The 15,763-nt window shown below is 36.0% G+C and overlaps 1 protein-coding gene across 5 annotated transcripts in view; it reads right to left on the bottom strand.

Moving 5' to 3' along the window:
* BRD1 (bromodomain containing 1) overlaps positions 1–15,763 on the bottom strand; it is a 57,696-nt gene that overhangs the window by 4,064 nt on the left and 37,869 nt on the right. For 4 of the 5 annotated variants that reach the window (XM_027889559.1, XM_027889560.1, XM_027889562.1 and 1 more), the window contains 4 exons: positions 5,506–5,641; positions 4,733–4,860; positions 2,988–3,097; positions 542–696 (listed from right to left, as the gene is read on the bottom strand). In XM_027889559.1, the coding sequence (XP_027745360.1) occupies positions 542–696; positions 2,988–3,097; positions 4,733–4,860; positions 5,506–5,641 (529 nt within the window). Of the gene's footprint in view, positions 1–541; positions 697–2,987; positions 3,098–4,732; positions 4,861–5,505; positions 5,642–9,785; positions 10,026–15,763 lie in introns of those variants that run through there. The other variant, XM_027889563.1, reaches the window with a different exon arrangement.

The following is a 15,763-nucleotide window of genomic DNA, read 5'->3' on the forward strand; positions in this document are numbered from 1 at the left end:
CCCCCCTTCAGGCTCCACACAGCATACTGCTGATACTGAAATAAATGGAAAAAGGGAAGGTTTACTGAAAAAATTTAGAAAGGGCTAAGAACTTCAAATGAAAGTGCTTAATAAAGCATTTAACTAAGCAGAGGTTAAAAATCCAAAGAAAATATACTTGAGCAAATTGGGTGGAAAAAGTCTTGTAATTCGGAAAGCAGTGATGTAGAAAGATATAGATAAATGTTAGACTATTACCTTAAAAAAATCTGTTTAGCCAAAGAAGCAATTTATCAGGTCAATAAACAAAACTAGCTTGTAAATAAAAAACATATTTCCTGACTTATATTATTTTCTTCCAAACTGACCATAAATATATATCTTATAGTGATGATATGCCTTGGTCCAAAAATAGACTCAAATATGAAACTTTAACATTAGTTTATACTTCCATAGGAATGATTTCCATGGAAAGACAATGTTTCAATTTTCTTCTAGACTAAAGGTACAAGTTCTTAAAACTTTAAGTCACTGCATCAAACAATGCATTTCAATAACATACCAACTTCTTTTATTGTCAAAAAATAGTACTAAGAATAGTTTTTCATCTGATTTGGTCTGCATTTGTTCTCCAATTTTCAGTACATCCAGAGGTGGCACCGGTATAGTAACACCGTTGTGATGGCCAGCAACACGAGGCATCTTAGGGTCAATAATCTATAAGAGAGAAGAAAGGACAGTTGATAATCTTTACAAGTACATAATCTATTTTAAGAAGATAATACAAATAAAGCTAATGAGAAAAGAATCATAAACTAAACAACCAGTGCACTGACTTTGTGTTACACACAATTTTTTGGCATAAGCTGAATAGGCATATTGGAGGTATTAATGGTAGATTTAACTGAGAACACTACCCATATCAGGTCTTCTTGAAGTTCCATCTGAATTTCACATAATACAACTTTGAGACTGACAAGCAGGTTTCAGAATGAGGAAGCTGAATCAGGATTTCTAAAACACATAACTGGCCTCAAATTTGGGGGTTTGAATTTCATATACCTTAAAGAAACAACCTATCCTTAGGTATAAGTATTTCTGCAAAATACAAGCTCCATACTCAAATCCTGGAGTAAAAATTAAATTAAAAAAAAATAACAAGAAAGTGAGATACCACATTCCATTTCCAATTTAATGACTCGAGTCTTCAGCAAAACATACAATTGTAGTCAAATTCTTTCTAAACAAAGGTTGAGGGAGAGGGGAATATTCTGCTAACATTAAACTAATCATGCTGATGGAAAAACTCCTCTGTAGGTAGATCATAGCAATATGAAGTGCTCAGTTTCCACCACAAAGGGTCATGTTACTCCATGCCTATTCCACCCATCTCCTACTCTACAAACCCCACACAGACACAAATCGTAACCCAAAATAAACTGATTATAGGAACTAAATGAAGAGAAAGCTAACACTGTGGGGAGCTCACAGAAATCAGAACTTTCTTCTCTTGACTGAGGTTTAATTCCTCAGTGAACTCATCCCACTCTCAGAAACACCAGTGCCTACAAAAAGGAGTAAGCAGAAAAGGAGCTCTGTGGTCTTAATCAGCTTAAATTTAGTGCTAACACCATTCAAGAGACAATCAAATCATCACATTTTTAGCACCTGACCCAAGAGTGTTTGAGTCACCCACTGAGGGCACTTCAACTCAAAATGCTCTGAATGTCACCCCCAGACCTGACTGTACAATTTCCTGATGTCCTCAGCACACACATACTACAACAGTCATGACTCTCCAGCCTACTATATAAATCAAGTCAAAGTGTATGAACTATTTCTATAACCCAAAATGCCTGAAGCCAAGCACTTAAAATTTTCTCTGCAAGCTTTAGTGTAACTAGAGCTGTGTCTATTTCTCCTGTAATAACTTGAGCACAACTTTACCTTTCCAGTACATCATTCACAACTGGCTTCAGTCAGTCATTTTATTCCAACTCTACCAAGTGTTTTATTTCTTTATTGAACTGCAGAATCAAGAGTATTTTTCTACTCATTTTGCAGCAGAAAATATCTTATTAATTCCAGCACTGACAAGATGTCTGTCAAATGCTTATTCAATTGATCCTTTAATAATATATAATGCAGAAAAAAGACTACGGAGAGAGGTGCACTGGTTTAAACTGGGATAGAGGTAATTTTCCTCACAGGAGGCAGCACGGGGCTATCTTTTGGATTTGTGCTGAACACGGGGTTGATAATACAGAGATGGTTTTGTTATTGCTGAGCAGTGCTTACATAGAGCTAAGGCCTCTTCTGCTTCTCACACCACTCCACCTGTGAGGAGGCTGAGGGTGCTCAAGGAGTTGAGATGGGACACAGCCAGGACAGCTGAGACCAACTGACCCAAAGGATATTCCATTCCATACGGCATCATGCTCAGTATATAAAGAGGGGGAAAGAAAAAGGAAGAAAGGAACATTCAAGAGTGATGGAGTTTGTCTTCCCAAGTAACCCTTACATGTGATGGGCCTCTGTTTTCCTGGAGATGGCTGAACACTTGCCTGCCCATGGGAAGTGGTGAATGTATTTCTTGTTTTGCTTTGCTTGGGTGTATGGCTTTTGCTTTACCTATTAAAGTGTCTTTACCTCAACCCATGAGCTTTCTCACTTTCACTCTTCCAACTCTGTTCCCCCTCCCACCAGGGAAGTGAAGGAGTGGGGGGAACTCATTGTTCAGCGTGGGGCTGAGCTGCCAGCTGGGGTTAAACCACGACACACAAGTATTGCACATCCCCAAGGATGGGCAGTGTAACAGAGATTATTACTTAAAATCTGGTATTGCAGTAACTTTACAAACTCAAAGCATGGTAAATCAGGCAGAATGGCAGAATACGCCACGTTCAGTCAACCTGAACGGGAAATTATCAATTACCTTAAATTCACGCACTGTGTTTTCAGACCAGAAACAGTATCAATAGTGTACTTACGGGAAGCTGCGTACTTACCAGAGCTGGGTAAGAGGGATATCCACTGCATTTGGCCCATACTACTTTTAGAGGCTCAAGAACAGATGTTGCAGCATCAGTTGAAATCCACATACTGCTATGCCCAACTTCTAAGAACAAATAAATATAAAATTAAAATGTTCCAGGATGAAACTTTAGATAAACCTTCAGCAGTTCTTGCCTCAAATAGCTCATGATCATTAGAATCCAAATTCCAATACTACTTTTCACACACATACCAATAAAAAGCAGGCAGTGTTCATAACAGCTCTTTACATGATACTAGTACTTTAATGCAAGCCTACAGATAAAGAACAATGGTTTAGACACTTCCTGAAACAGTATATCTTAAATCATCCTAGCTCTTAGGAAGCATTTGTCAAATTCTAATAGTCCTTTCCCTTTGAAAAAGCTCAGAAGAAAACATAAAATTATGGTACTCCAAATAACCAGGTTCTTTTAAAACTATGATGACAATCCTGTCAGAGGTGACGATTTTGAAGATGCAAGTTTCATGGTTTGTTTCTGAAATACTGGATATCCATAGAGAAATCAGCACCTGATAACTGACAAGGCTTGTCTGGTACACCTACCTGTTGTCATGCCTAAGTTCGAACCCGCATTTTAATTTCTATTTATTTTTAACAAGCCCTCTTGGTCTCTCTGTCCTGCCCTTTCCTACAGCAAAGTTCAAAAAGATCAACAGAGTTCCAGGAAGTAGCTGCACTAGCGGTTTGTTTCTTCTCATGAAGCAGCATAACAGACAATTGATTTTGTGTTACTGCACACTTCTACGAGAATCCTCCATTTTCTTCTCTGTTGCCCACCACTGGATTGAAGCCTGAGAGAGCTTTAAGCCTTTGAGTTGACCAAAACCATAACTGGATACAATCAAGAGACTGGGCAGAAGCCAGTGAGTTGTACCCTTACGATGGAACTGGAGGTGGATGGTCATCAAAGGGGAGAAGGTTATCAAAGCTCAAATGCTGTAAAGATGAGGTGGCACTTCTTGTATGGGGAAATATAGTTCAGAGGTTGCAGTTGCACTTTCTCTTAGCAGTAAGGCAATACTTGACAGAAATAGCTCTTTACTTGCCAAAACATAATTTACTCCTCAATGCTTCTCAGTTTGCTCTCATTTAAAATGGGCATTGCTTATTTATAATTAAAGGTGGCATGCAGATACATGTTCTATCTCAACATTACAAAAAAGAACTGGGGGAAAGTGATTTAAGACTTTGCAAGAGCAAGAAAAAAAGAGTTTAAAGCCATCATATAAAAAAAAATTGTTCAACTGTTCTCTGCAATAAGTTGCTATATCTCTGCTCTGTTAGTAACAGTTTGTAAAGTATTCATATGCTAATTAGAAAAGACCATGAGGGTATAGATCAATGCATCCTTCGCTCACAGACTATTTTGAAAAATATATATGTAGAACTGTATCTGCTACATAAAATCAGTGTAAGTTCTCTTCTTCAGGGCAGCTAACAAGAAAAAAACCTACACTATTCTCAGCTGCAAAGAAAATGGTATTTTAATGCTGAGTAGAAGGTCATACACAATCTGACAGGATGCAGGCAGCCAGACTTCTCAGGTGTATACACAGTTTCTGAAGTGGTATTAACACCACTTTCAGAAAGCCTAATGTATTTAAGTAGTGAAAATAAGAATGCTAAAATCTGTCAAATAAATGGACCAAATCACAGTTATACAACACTATTAAGAATACAATTATTTATAGTTACCAGCTGCAATTCTTGCTGCTTTGGCATAGTTTCCATTTTCAATGCATGATATCAATTCACTTCGGTCTTCCAGTGTGTGTCTCCGTATCAAGGCAGGTTTACCTTTACCACACTTTGGTAGGCTGAAACTACAAAAGTATTAATATCAAACCCATTACTTGATAATTAGCATTGTTCATTATGAACTGAAACTCTGAGGAAGAATTTAAATTTCATCAGTACAGAATAAAATCAGAGCAGCAAGTTCTATGTTATGTAACAAATACAAATAACAATGTAAAAGCCAAAGTGCTGATTATTTTCATGCACAGAATTGCCTGGTTATCAGCAAAGGACAAACAGGATGCAACTGCACCTCAACTGCTCTACAGGTTGAGAGACATGCACAAATGACAGAAGCTGCTCTATCTTCCAGTGTTACTGTGGATATGGACAAATGAAAACATGCTTCCCCTGCTCCAACAGTTCTGCTACATAGGAAATACAACTATTCTCTCTTTATATTTCACTACAAATTCAAGTGTTTTCAATTGTCTATGCACAAAATGGTAAATTTGTTCTCTGCATACTTGAATTTTCTTTAAGACATTGTAGAATCTGAACAAAAACATGAATTTGACAAAAGAATACCAGCAATGCTGAAAGGTGTCTCAGACCTGACACAACTGAGAAAATTTATGCAATCCACTCCATGCATTCCAATATGGGTCACAAGCAATATATAAAACTGATATATTCAGTCTCAAATTTGTATTTCAGATTTATAGTTTTACCTTGAGTTACACAAGAGACTGTTACTAGACGAAATACTAGATTCTGATGCACAGCGGCGACGAGGTTCAACTTTTCTTCCTGGAGTATCATCTAATGCTCTCTCTTTATTTTCATCTCCAAAGCCATTTGACAGACCTACAACATAACACAAAAAACAAACTGCATCAAACTGGAAACTGCACCATTCTCATTAACAACTTTTTGTATTCATACAATGTATCATTAGTGTTCTGTACTTCAAGTATTTTGGTGTGATGAAAAAGAACATGAATATTAAAAAAATATTCAATTTCAAGACAGTATTATAAATAGGAGGTTTTTGTTGTCCAGATTTTAAGGACAGGATGAACATTTAGCTAATGTAAAAAAACCCCAAAAAACAAAGTAAAGATTATAACATGGGAAATGCCAAATGGAGTATCATATCAATCTTTATATTTAATGTTTAAAACCCTTAAGACAGTCAGGCTGCAGAAGCTGAGTAGAATAAAAATCAAGAAAAAAAAATGTTACAAACCAGGTAGCTTTGCCAGGGTAAGATAAAACTCATTTGAATAAAACGCTATAATCATTAAACCAAGAAATACTGAAAATCCTTTTCAAATATTGGAAGTAAAGACTGGTATGGATTTCCTCATCATGCAGTCTTGTTCTTTCTGGAAATCTTTCCATTTTAGTAAATTCAGACTGACACAATAATTTCTGTTTTCTGTGACCGATAAACAATAATATTCATGTTACTGATTTAACTAGCCTTCCCCTGGCACAAGCTTATATACATCCAAGGATATTACATTTTAATTCCATAACTGTAATGAAAATATTAAAAAGCCCTTTATATTACGAGCTACTGATTTGATGGGCTGCTGCCAATCCTGCTCTGGGTTTGCTAATTCATAAACAGTGTAGTCCTTATTAAGCCATTTTTGTACTTGATTAAAGAGACAAATGAATAATTTTTTGAGATAGCATGCTGAAGACCTTCCAGTGTGGGGAAGTCTGTGTGGGTGTGGACATTAGAACAAAAAAGTAAAGAACCCAACAGAGACCCTAGCGTATCATCAGAAATTCACTGGCTAAAGGCAATGGTACTAGCCTGCAGTCAGCTACTGCAAACTGTAGGCCACTAAGGGAACAAAATTTTACAAATTCAATTCTGAGCACACTTCCCACAACGCAAGAAAGAGCTACCCATGCCAGCCAGCCTACCGAAGTCTTGAACGTCATCATGATCTTTGTACATTCTGACATAGTCAAATAAGGTTATGTACCTTCATGTGCCCCTACACAGAGCATTCTAGTATAAAACAATTATGGCAGAATTTCCTTTATTAAGTTTAATTCTTCCTGTCTGTTTGCTACAAAGACCTTTGCAAAGAAGGGTGACAACTAATGAACTTGAGGCTAGCAAATTACTTTGTACAATCCAGTTGTTTATCAAGGCATTTCCATATAGTGACTTAAGGGATTTTCCCCTCCACCCTAGAAGACCTTCCATTTGGATTATCAACACAATTTTAGATTTTTAAGAGAAAAAGGAGAATTTACTCATGTTCTGAGAGATTTACAGGTAAGCATTCTCTTGTCTTTATTGTCACTTAATTGACATTGTAAACATTCATTTAAGTGTCTGTTTTGTAACTCCTGTATTTGCCTTTGATTTCTTGCAGAAGAAAAATGATAAAGGTAGTATTGTCCTGAGTGTCAAGCACCAAACTACATGCTATTGATTAATCTTGTTTTCACTCTAAGCAACTTAGTAAAAATATCTTGAGATTAAGGAGGAGTTCAGTCCCAGACTGTGTGGAGACTTGTCAGAAGAGTATGTTTTACGTGTAAGCTTCAATTTCCCTATAAGCTATCACAGTACACTTCACGTGGCATCTGAAATGAAAGCTGAATAAACATTCTGCAAAGGAGATCTCTTAGCTCTCTGCAAATAACTATTCTTTATTCTTCAATATCCTGTCAGATTTATTTTTCAAGTAAGGTGAATAAACTGTTTTGTTTTCATCCTGCCACAAGCTGGAGACACATAAGTTATCATTCAGGCATCTAGCTAATATGAACCAGTTATCAGCAGAAACAAGTCAGATTCCAGACTGAATTTTAAATGTAAAGACAGATCAAGTAATGACTGCTACCACAACCAGAGCAAAGCACAGGTTCCCAATGAACTGTGAAAGTGGAAGGTATTTCAGTTATTAAACTGTTCTTATCTCAACCCACAGGTTCTACATTTTTCTCTTCCCCATCCCACTGGAGGACGGAGGAGTGGGGAAGTGAGTGAATGTGTAGGTGGTACTTGGTTACCAGCTGGGGTTAAACTATGACAAGTGGGAAAAAAACCCCCAAATTTTCTGACAAATAAGGAATAATAAAGTGCACAAGAATTTAGAACTTCTCAGATATTTCTCTCTGGCTTGTGGAAGTATGAAAAGCAAAGTATACGCAGTATATGCAGCAGTAATTTTCCTGAGTATCAAGCTCCAAATGACAGGAGCTTACACAATCCATAAGACTCAAGTTTATACAGCTCACGTTTCAGAAATTAAAGGGAACAGACATTATTTTAAGAAAGGAAGACCTCAATGCTTACTTTACACAAACACACGTATATCTAGTCACAGATGCAGCGGTTCCCAAGTGACCTTGTAACCCAGGCAATAAAATCTAAGTGTTTTATGGTAGTAGCACTGATGTGCAAAAAATAATCAGATATTCTACATTTATATGCTATAGCTTGGAATTGCGTTTCTTTTAGATCATTACAAAACTCTTTTCTGTCATGAAACACAAAACATAAAAAGACCTGCAGCTGCTAGAAAAAGTGAAACTAAAGAAGATCTCCATTTGCTTCAAGGAATTTGCATTTTATTGAATCAGTAGATATTACTAAGAAGGTCAAATAAAGAAAATCCATGGGACAAGTAAGTCATCCTGCTTGCAACTTTCCAAAAGCTCATGATTTTGTTAGATCAAATGAGCTTTCTCTATAGTCGTGGAGTGAAACCATGTCAGGTACTGAACTTCTTACACATCCTCCCTTCACGAGCATCTCTGACTGACAACAACTCCCTCCCATAAGAAGTTCTAAAGATCAAACTAAAAACCTAACATTAGTGGATAATTACTTTTTCTTTTCCCCTCTGTTCTTAAGTTTCTCCAAAAAAGCAGTCTACTGTCAGAGGTAGAATTCAATTTTTTTCAATTAAAAAAAAAAAAGGGAATTCACAAATAACAAAGCCCAGTATTAATCTTAAATGCAGGGTTACTGCAATTTCTAATCTTCAATTTACATGGAAAATTTATTTCCTTGTCAATCATGGCATATTAACAACCATTTTAAAAATAAAGAAATACTAACTAAGAAGAAAAAAAAGTAAGGCAAAGATGATCAGCTTGATACTTTTCCACAGGTCTCTTGCTGTGCTGAAAACTTAACAGGCAAAGTTTTCACTTTTCCTCAACAGTAGCAGTTTGTTCTTAAACTGCAATTAAAACTTTCACTGACTACCTACATCAAGAAAATTAGAATCTTGTTGACCACACCAAATCAATGGAAGTAGGAAAAGGTAATTCCCAAAAGGTAGCAGAAGTTTGGAAAAAAAGACAGAGAACAAAACTCAGGGTAGTCCAAGGAGCAGCACAGCATTCTCCATGAATGTACAGAATGCTGCCACACAATACAGAATTGTGCATTTCAGACTATTAGCACATCTTATGGTTCTGCTGAAGTAAAAATAAAGAAGCTGAACTTGTACAAAATTATTATAAAGCAATCAAACCTTTACTATGCGTGATGCAAAACCAAGCATACTCAAACGTAAGATGAAGTGCTGTATTAAAACTAGAGCTGAACAGCTGAGATTGGGAGCATTCAAAAAAATGCACCAGCACTTATATAACACTATTTAGGTTCATTTTACCAAGTAAGGACTAATCAAGTCCTGACTTGTGCACTTACCCAGAACCAGTGATGTTAGTCTTCATTAAATATATATAAGTTAAAGTATTAAAGTATTTATTTTATTAAAATAAACTTTTTTTTTTTTTATGTTTCACTTCTCCAAGGAAGATGAGACCGTTTTTTGGGGGGAAGGGGAGAGGATGGAGATGTAGCATTCTTAACTAATCTGTTCTCACAGAACGTGTTCTGGGAATAAGAACGCTGGGACTAGTAAAACTCTGCGACCAAACTGTGTCACATATACTACAACACGTACAACTTTGTAACTTACGGAAATGGGGCAATATATTGAATGAAGAGCATAGTTTCATATATGTCAAAGACTTCCTCCAAGAGTGTTCATTTCTATTTGGTTTTTTTGTTTGTTTGTTTTGTTTTAAGGATGGGTGGTGTCTCCGACATGATCCAAAATAATTACTTCAAATGTAATTGTCTTTCTGCGTTCCAAAATGATCATTTAATTGAATTCCATTCCATGTTGAGGATAATAGAAAATAATTAGGATCCAAAGAGATTAATACCCAGCATGATATTAGTTAATATGAGAACCTGGAAGACAGCGAAAAAGCCATTAAGTCTCTCTGAAAGGAAACAGCGCTTTCAAATAAATAAGCCATCCTTACAGCACCGTCCAGAGACAGTGAGAATGACTCAAGTGTCCCATGTATTCTAACACTAATACTTAGCTAGTTTCAAAAGAAACAAACTAAATAAAAAATTTCACTTTGATTCAGGCCTCTTTCTTGAAAAAGAAAATGCTGAAAGTCATTGAAAGCACAGAATACAACCTCTACATGCATGATATGCATCAAGAACATGGTTTAGAAATGTATCTAAAAATACCTCCAGTAAGAGTAAGAAAGGGGAAGCCACGGATTTAAGGGGATTTATATATGCACGGACAGGATAAAGGAACACTTTAAGGTAATAAATAAACAGAAGTTACTGTATTCTTAAAAATGCAAACCCTAAAAATGGGCATAATGCAGCAATGGGAAGACATCCAAAAAGTTTTTAAAAAATGAACCTTAGAGTAATCCTATACATGTCTACTTCAAACAGTAAATCTTGAGTGCTGTAAGAAAAGACATAACTCTTCAGAATACACAGATGAATGTTTGAGCACATCGAAGTTTACAGTGCTTAAAACAGCCTTCAGTACACAGGTAAAACAGGAGCCAGTTACTCACACAGACTATGAAGTCTGGTGTGAAGAGTCCCTTGGAAATACAGCTTTTCAAACTTGCTTAAACTTTGGTCTTGGTTAAAGATAGCAAGGACAGCTCAATGTGAGCCCATGATGTGGCACCTGTACACTAAACAGCAGCAGCTTTCAAGATCCTAACCAGAAAAATTTCACCTTTGAAGGTTTAAGTATCACATAATGAACACAGCCTGGTGGCTCAATGAATGCTCAGTTTGATGGGTTCCAAATGAATGCTTAAGAATTCATCCTGTAACTACAAATTTTATTCATATCTGGGAATAAGAAGTGTCTCTCTCTGGCTAATCAGATGAGACTCTGCTACAACAGCGGAATCTGATTTGCACAACAGAAAGGAAAACTAATAAACATTTAATAACTACAGCTTCCATAAGATAATGATTATGTTGCTCTGCACTACAATAGGATCACTGTACTGTAGGATGATTGTTCAAGACATTTTAAAATACACAAGTGGGAGGCAACACTAGTGGAGGAGTTTGAAAACATTCCAGAAAACTCTGAAAGGAAAAAGAGCATACAAGCAGAAATGTTTCTCAAAAAAAGTTTTACAACTTCTTCCAAGACAGTATCAGCTGATCCAGTGGTACAGATGGTAACGGCAGCAGTATAGCAGAAAACGCTGTTAACCACCTCCCTCCCCCCAAACTTGAAGAATTTAAAACTAACTCTACAAACTGACTTCTTTAGTCAGCTTTGATTTATATAATTTATGACACATAAAACATACACAGATGATTGCAAAAATACAAGCTTTAAGTGCCTGAATCACCCATAGATCAATGGAATGTCATTCAGGAACCAAGAAATTTCTACAGAAAGTCAGTACTATTTAGGACCAAAGACTACTTAAGAGCATTTAAGACCAGAATCTTTTTTCCAAACATTTTTTTACTAATTTATGCATGTGCCTAAACAGTAAAGATCCTTTAGAAAAAAAGCCCAAACTTTCTTACATATTTTCAATTTGAAAATTTCTACTTCCTCTCTACAAAATCTTGATATAAAAGAATGAAAACTTAAGAGATGTCTTGAAGACTTAAATCAATAAAGATTATTTTAATTCTCAACTTATGGAATGAAAAAACATCACAATTATTTATCAATATATTGCATGAAAAAACCTAGTGCCTAGCAGTCTTTCAGAGCAGCCCAGTGGGACCTACAAAGGGAAATTTTTCCATTTCCTAAATGGAGCTATTCCTAAGTGAAACTAACTTTTACAAATTACTACATACACAAATTTTACATAGAGTTTTTACTAAAACATTTCTTTTTTTCCTTTGACAGTCAAGGTTTCCCTGTAATTGTGAGAATACAACTTTTGGGTACTGTATCTAAAGAAAAGGAAACAGACAGAGAACTTCAGAGCTCTCATACGTAAGCAGGTCCAGCCATCCTACTCTAATTAAAAATAAAACCAATAATTTATCATTTATTTGCCTTTTACAGCTATTTAGAAAAAACAGTTCTTAATTTATGCCTTATTCTAGGACAGGGGACAGAAAATGAAACTGAAGTTGCTACCTAAAAAAAACCATCAAGGCAGAAATGTTTACCAGAGATCCACCACTCCTGATATGACATCCAGGACACCACAGTAAACTGCAAGCCTTTGAATGACTGCTTTAAGTTACACAGCTGCATTCCTGGTCCTAATTTCCCAGGCCTTCTGTACCTTGAGAGGTATTTCACAAAGGGAGACTAAAACTTCACGTGATTCAGTATAAAACATCCAGTGCTTACAGCCTCATTCCTTGATAGCTTGCAGTGTACTTGAGGAGGTTCATGATCTGAATCCTTTCAAAGACTGCAGACATCATTAAAAAAAATTATGCCATCCTAGTAAAAATTAACAGTGCTTGCAATCCTAAGATTCTTGTCTTCGTGGCTTCCATGAAAGGCGCTGCAAAGACCAAATGAGATGTTTCACTGCTCATTCAGTCAACCTGACAGTGCTTGAAGCAGCATCAAGTGAAGATAATCAAGAGCTATTAAATACCATCCCAGCTTTGCTATTTTTAGGCAACACTGAACAAAACAATTAAAATACGGCTGACTTGCATGTTCATATCTTTGTTTCTAATCAGATGAATTTATAGTTGCTTTTTTTTCCCCTCAGACCAAAAATACTTTTATCTTCTACAAAGAATTTTTTTATAGAACTCAGGAGTACTTAGCCATGCTTATCAGAAGTTTAGTTCTAAGCATCTGCTTTTGTTTTAATTTTTTTTCGAATGACATGCTGTTGGAAAGTAATTTCTGAGTAACAATAGTATTATTACAGCTTTGGAGGGAAGAGAAAAAAGAAAAGTCCAGGAAGAAAATGGGAAAAAGAAAAAAGGAAGGAAAAGAGAGAGGAAAACGAAAGTGGAGGAGCATTACCACGTTAGGACAGCATGGCCTGTCAAAGTGATGGCATGGCCAATGAACACTTGAAACAACTTCGCTTCAAGTACTATTATTCTTGAGTAATACATGTTTCTCTGTATGGGATATCTTCTTAATATCTATGGGATATCTGCACTTTGACTATACACACCAAAGAAACTAAGTCTGGGTAATACGCTGGAAACACAAAGAGAGCTATCAATTAAAAATATCCCAAAATATTGGACTGCATGTATGAGACAGTGAAAGAGCACATCCTACTGTAATTACTCTTTATGGAAGATATCTCTCTGTGCATGCAACTACATAATCTATTCTCACTGAGTGGAAAAATGGGGAAAGGAAAAACCCCACAATCCAAAAATCCATGCACAAACCTTCTCTGAGAGGCATTAATTTGCAGTCAAGCATACTGTGGAACTGTCCCACTCTCTCCACTCATTAAGTGACTGATACTTTTGACTGACAGGTTCAATACATGAAGTTACTGTTGGAGTCACTGGATTACTTTTTACTCTTATCCATCCCTTAACTCAGACTTGTAAGGTGAATATGTGGGGGTTGGGCTAGAAAAGTGTTAGAGAGCCCTTCCAACCCAAACTATTCTATGATCTCATGATGTTCCAAACAGGTCAGTTGATTGGATCAACTGGCACCTTATGTGCCTGTTACAGGGGACTTCGTGATATCTAAGCCTATGAATTTGAAGGCAAGCCATCTATACTCAGTCTCAACACCATGGCAAGTGTCTTAAATTAGAACACATATATAAAAAGCATAGGGTGGATCTCAAAATTCATTGTTTTTTTTTTAATATCTTCAATAAATCCCAGAGTTCTGTTTACCATCTGCACACAGAAAAAATAGTCTTAAATGTCACAGATGAAGCACATAGGGGACTATGACATTTAATTTTTTAGAAAGCCAAATGTGGGCCAAGAAATGAGTTAAATATTAAAAGAAAAATGTAATACCAGAATACAGTAAAAGGTTCCACAGCATCAAGGAAACAGAAGTGCATCCTAAAATATTTCTTTATTATTAGAGAAGATTCGGTTATTTCATCTTAGAAAACACAGCAATTTTAAGTTGGGTACTAACAGTTAATATCTTACAAAATAACCCAAAAGACAGTACTTTCAAAGAAATTAACACATTGAAGACCCGCATAAAATTCCAAAATACTAATGTATAATATACATTATGTATGCACACACTTCACAAGCCTAGAAAAAAGCACAAACTCTCCATTTATCCGGGCGTTCATCAACCTCACCATTCTTAACTATGTTGCTCAAAATTCCCTCCATCTGAACAATATAAATGAGGAAATATTGCAGGGATTTTTAAAGATAAGGAAGTTAATACTATGATTCTTCAGATGAAATAAACCCAACTTCTTAAATGTCATTGCAAGTGATGATTGGTATAAAATAGTTTTCTTCCCCCTCTTTCTGCCTTATGAACTTATTTTATTCTTCATGTATTACAAAAAACTTCTCCTATATTTCAACACATTCCCAGAAACTAAACTGGCAAAAATTTCAGTAGAGCTGCTAAAACTCCTGCCTAAATTTTGAGCGTGCCAAAGCCAAAATTAGGTAATTCAGCAAGGTTCTCTTTTTTTTCCAGTTTCTCTCCTTAATTTGACTTATTTTCTTGGCAAATGGTTATAGTTTCCTCAGTGGCCTATCAACTCATTAAAAACCCAACCAAACAAACTTATCCCAAACACTCAGTAGTCAGGCTGCCATAGTCCCCATGTCTCTACACTCACAAATTTAACAAGTCAGAGGATAATTCCTTTTAGGCCTTCATAATTTCCAGTACTCTGTTTGCTTGCATATACACCTGAAAATGTTTTATGTTTTCCAGTTTCCTGAAGGTAGGCAGCTGAATTTCTTGGACATTGCTAAGTGCTCAGATAACTAAATTTCAAATCAGACTTCACATGAAACAGTCTCTATGCATCTAAAGAAAACAAGTAGTTTCAATTCAAAGTATCAGGACTGTGGCTCTGTCAATAGATTTAGTCAAATTACTGCACTTTACTCGTAAATACACACACACACACACACACACACACACACAGAGACATTGTCATTCCTGTCTATGTTAACCAGAAGAGCAATTATGCTAATTAGGGTTTCTTTTCACTGAGGAACCTCTAGTTGAGTTTATCATTTATTCAGAGGGCATAAGTTTCTTAGATATGCATATTTACTTTCATTTTCTCCATTTAGAGACTGGTAACTCAATGCTGCACAAACAAAGCCTGACTTTTAATCAAATTAGTCTGTGTTTCAGAGAGCAAAAGCTTTATTAAACAACAAGTATAGAAGAATTAAAAAAATTATCTGTGTTCCATTTCACTCCAGACATAATCCCTATCCTTATCATCGCAAATGAAATTAGGTAATAGTGGTCATCACTAAAACATTAAATTCTACCAAATGCGAATGGAATTCATATACAGGTTACTTGCAGATCATTCTTATGTATCACCATTTGGTGGCAGTTCAACAGAAACAAAGTCAGCCCAACATCTACTAATAGATTTAATAAGGCATAATTATGTTTGTTGTACACTGATAACTGCAAAGTATGTATTAAGAAATGATAAAAATGTATTAAAACTTGTGCTTTTTCCTGTGTGAAGTAATCTAATTCA

Source organism: Empidonax traillii, unplaced genomic scaffold (assembly GCF_003031625.1).
Source record: "Empidonax traillii isolate 1590-97213 ecotype Southwest subspecies unplaced genomic scaffold, ASM303162v1 scaffold266:size720578, whole genome shotgun sequence".
Taxonomy (NCBI): Eukaryota; Metazoa; Chordata; class Aves; order Passeriformes; family Tyrannidae; genus Empidonax; species Empidonax traillii.